Raw genomic sequence first — 3,773 nt, forward strand, 5'->3', positions numbered from 1 at the left:
GGTTTGAGAGGGCGGCCGCTGCGGTCTGGCTGGGGAGCTGCAGCAGCAGCGGCCGGTCGCCCAGGTTTCACCGCGAGATGCTCCGTGCTGAGAGCAGCCCTGCTGGGGAGGTGCTGCTAAAGGCACCCCCCTCCGAGGGGACACAGTGGCAGGGTCAAGGTTGTGTCCGCCCGTGAAACTACAGTTCCTGGAAAGCACCAGAAGGAATAAGCACCTACGAGAAAGTAAAGAGGATAAATGATGCGCAGACACACAAGCCAGCGTGTGCGCTGCTGCTCCAGATGAAGGGCTGCTGCAGGTTTTTGCTATTTTCACTGTTTTTCCTTATTTTCACACGTCACCACCTTTGGAGAGGGTGCAAATGTACTGGGGGGCAGGATGGCTGCTCAGATGGACCCTGACAGATTGGACAGCCCGGGAGCGAGGGGCTGTGGGTCACTAAGGACAAGCACCCGCTGCCAGGCAGGGCAGGGTCAGCCGGACCACAAAGCCAGGGTGGGGGAGGCAGCGCTTCTGGGGAAGAGGACCTGGGGCAGCATCCAGCGGAGAGCAGCTGAGTCACAGCACTGCGGAAGACAGGCAGCGTCTCTTCCCGTCTGCTTTGCCAGGGGTGAGGCCACAGCCGGGGCTCTGCGGGCAGATTTGGGCACTGCAAAAACAAAAGAGATGTAGGAAAAGCGGGCAGCTGCCAAAGGAGAAGAATGGCCGCGATGGACAGCTGAGGAAACAGGACCTAGAAGGGAAGAGATGATGGACTGTGAGCTACTAACGTTGAAGGGAAATGTCTCAGAGTATTTTAGAGCAGCTAGAAGAGAGTAGCCACTGTTCACCCACGGATGCGATAAATAACAGACTCAGTCATACCAGGGGAGTTTCAGATAAGACAAAGCAACAAGGAGTGGGTCTGGAGAGGCGCTGGGCTGGGCTGTAAGGAGAAGCTGGGGCAAGCAGGGGCTGTAGGAATGGGATGAACAATCCTGTAGCGAGAAACCCCGCGGGACACTGCCCCTGCCTTTGAGTCAGGGGCTGGAGGGTCCCCACAGACACGGCCCCTGCCTTTGAGTCAGGGGCTGGACTGCGGGATCCAGCCCTGTCCGCTGTGAGTTTGCTGTTCTAACGCGCTCCCGCTCACAGCCTTCTCTGGTCCCCACCCTTCAGCAAAGCAGATGCTCATCTGAGAGGTGCCTGTGCAAGCTGTGGGACAGCAAAGGCTGAAGGACCCAAGTGCTTTAGGGCGAGGAAAAGAGCGTCAGACAAGGGACAGATGGAGCAGAGTCTTGTCCCCAAAGTCTCCATATGCAGGAGATGTATTAGCTTTGTTTCTGTCCCACAATCACCCTGTCGCAAACACGAGCGAGAAGGTCCCACTCGCTGCTGACACTTGTGAGCGAGTTACAGTGAGGGGAGCTCTGCAACGCTCTGATTTCTGCGCGGTGAACCCAGGTGATTGTGCAAGGCCACAGTGGTCACAGCCGCAATCTGTGTGGCTTCGGTGCCGGCAGCGAAGAGCAGAGCGTGGAGCAGAGCGCGGAGCACAGCGAGCTCATCCAGCCCCTCCGCACACCTCCAGCTGCTTCTCCTGCCCAAACCCAGCCGTGGTTTCTGGAGGACTCCACGGCCCAGCGCCGCTGTTCCGCGCTGAGCATCTGCTGCAGGAGGGAGCGCCAGCGCCAGACAAACAGGGCTGTTGTGCGCGCATCTGCACGTGTTACGGTAACACAACCCCGCACCATGTCCGTACGCACAAGCACTTCGTTACGGTAACACAACCCCACTCTGGTGGAGGGCGTCAGTAATTTTGCTGACCAAGCTGAAAAAAAAAGATCAAAATTTCTGTCTGCTGTCAGCAAAACAACTGCATCTTGGTTCTGCTGGAGATTTTGTGAAGCTTTCAAGTCTGCCTGCTCTCGAGGAAGACGGGCTAGAAGAGGTTATTTATACCACTGTATTCGAAAATGGCACATTTAAGCATGACCAGCAGCACCGGCTTGTCTGGAACTCGTCACAATGAAGTGCTGCGACTCTATATTTTTTTCCTCTCATTTGGAGCCAGGAATCCCCCCCAGAAAACAACTTGGCACTTTCAGAGATATTTTAGTCAGCCTAAATGTACTTTTTGGATTACAAAAAGCCTGATCACTCAGAATCTGAAAAGCTACCAATCTATTAGGGTGTGTTCTGCAACAGAGACCTCCGAGTCTCTGCATAGACCTGTGGAGCTTTTACACTTTCTGCGTAACTGGGGGTTTACCAAAGGCACAACAAAGACAACGGCAGCTCACGTGCTACCTGTGCTGCCTTCCAGAAGAGCCGTGTCTGATTTCTGTTTGCAGAATGTATTGGTGAGCCCTCACACCTCTTTTCCTGTTTACTGCAGCTACAAAATCTTCCATTTGCCTCAAAACCTGCTGGTAACTGGCAGCTGCCCATCCATCACCCACGTATCAGCCAATCTCCATCACCTCCACAAGTGATGGAGTAAAGCTCTTGGAAGCCGCCAAGCTCGAGAGAGGACGAGGACACTTAGGAGGAGAAGAGGAGCGTGGAGAGGAGTGCAGAGGCTTCTTGCTGCCAAAGGTAAGGTCCATCCGCGTTTCACATGCTGCTCTTGAAAGTAATGAATTAACCCGCTCACCCGGGGGAAAGGACCCGCAGCAGTTCTCTCTCTCTCAATCCCCTCCAAAAACCTGCTTTTTCAGTGTTTTGCCAGCTGATGTGGAGAAGGGAGAAAATGGGAAACACTGTGCCCTGGTCGGAAGCCGTCACAGGGATGAACAGTGTCTGAAAGGCTGCAGTGGAGCATCTCCAGCCTCTGATCAAGACACACCATCAGATGCAGCGTAGCTATAAATCTAAATCTGTAAATCTAAATCTCTATCTACATATTCACAGATCCGTATAACACAGCATTCATTGCTTTTGCAACGGTTTTACAAGCGGCTGTTGAATCTACGGGCTGCTTATACGGGGTCTCTGCCAGGCGATGAAGAGAATCCAGCCCCTGCTGCACATCCAAAGCACCAGCAGGAAATATTTTCTCCCATACCTGTTGCTGCGTGAGCAGTGGGGCATGAGCAGCACCCAGACCTGGGGCAGAGGGGCAGAGGACAACCCCTGCCTCCAGCACCCGCTGTGCTGTGCTGGATCCTCCTGTTTCCTGGGGCTGGATTCTGATTCCTTCCTCGTCAACATGAAGTTTCGCCGTTCTCTCCCTTTCCGTGTATATTTTTAACTCAGGAGAGCACACCCGCTGCTTTTACTGAATTAGTCACTGTGGCTCATATCATCGTTGCCGCTTGATAGCGATGGTTGTTACAAACGGGTCTTCCCTCCTGGAGACGCGGTGCCTTTGAAGTTCTTTGAAGATGCGAAGAGCCTGCAAGTGCGACAGCGCACGGGAAACATGCAAATGTCTCCGCGGTGCCGAGTGACAGCTGAACGCACCCAAGGTGTGCAAAGCCCTGAGTCACTCTGGGAGAGCAGGTCGCACTATTTTAAAGCTCTCCTCGCTGCAGTTCTTTAGAAATGACAGAGAGGAAACACTCCCAAAACTGTTTTGGTTTTCTCTAAGCTGAAGTCAGGCACAACAGGCAGCTCCTTTGCTCGGATGCGGGTTTTGTGTCGTTCTGCACCCGCACGACTCCTCAGAGCGCGTCTTGTTCCCCACCGCCGTAATGGCGAGGGACTCTTGTTGGCTCTGAGGCGGTTTTGGGGACCCCGGGAGCACCCCGGAGCTCACACACGTGTGGTATGGGAGCGCCTGGCAGGCTGCG

At 54.3% G+C, this 3,773-nt stretch overlaps 1 protein-coding gene across 1 annotated transcript in view; it reads left to right on the forward strand.

Moving 5' to 3' along the window:
- LOC104488999 (C-C chemokine receptor type 8-like) overlaps window positions 1-3,773 on the forward strand; it is a 6,468-nt gene that overhangs the window by 937 nt on the left and 1,758 nt on the right. Inside the window, exon 2 of the mRNA XM_010131112.1 lies at window positions 1,444-1,713. Coding sequence (XP_010129414.1) covers window positions 1,444-1,713 — 270 coding nt within the window. The remainder of the gene's footprint in view (window positions 1-1,443; window positions 1,714-3,773) is intronic.

Source organism: Buceros rhinoceros, unplaced genomic scaffold (genome assembly GCF_000710305.1).
Source record: "Buceros rhinoceros silvestris isolate BGI_N320 unplaced genomic scaffold, ASM71030v1 scaffold15642, whole genome shotgun sequence".
In the NCBI taxonomy this organism is placed as follows: Eukaryota; Metazoa; Chordata; class Aves; order Bucerotiformes; family Bucerotidae; genus Buceros; species Buceros rhinoceros.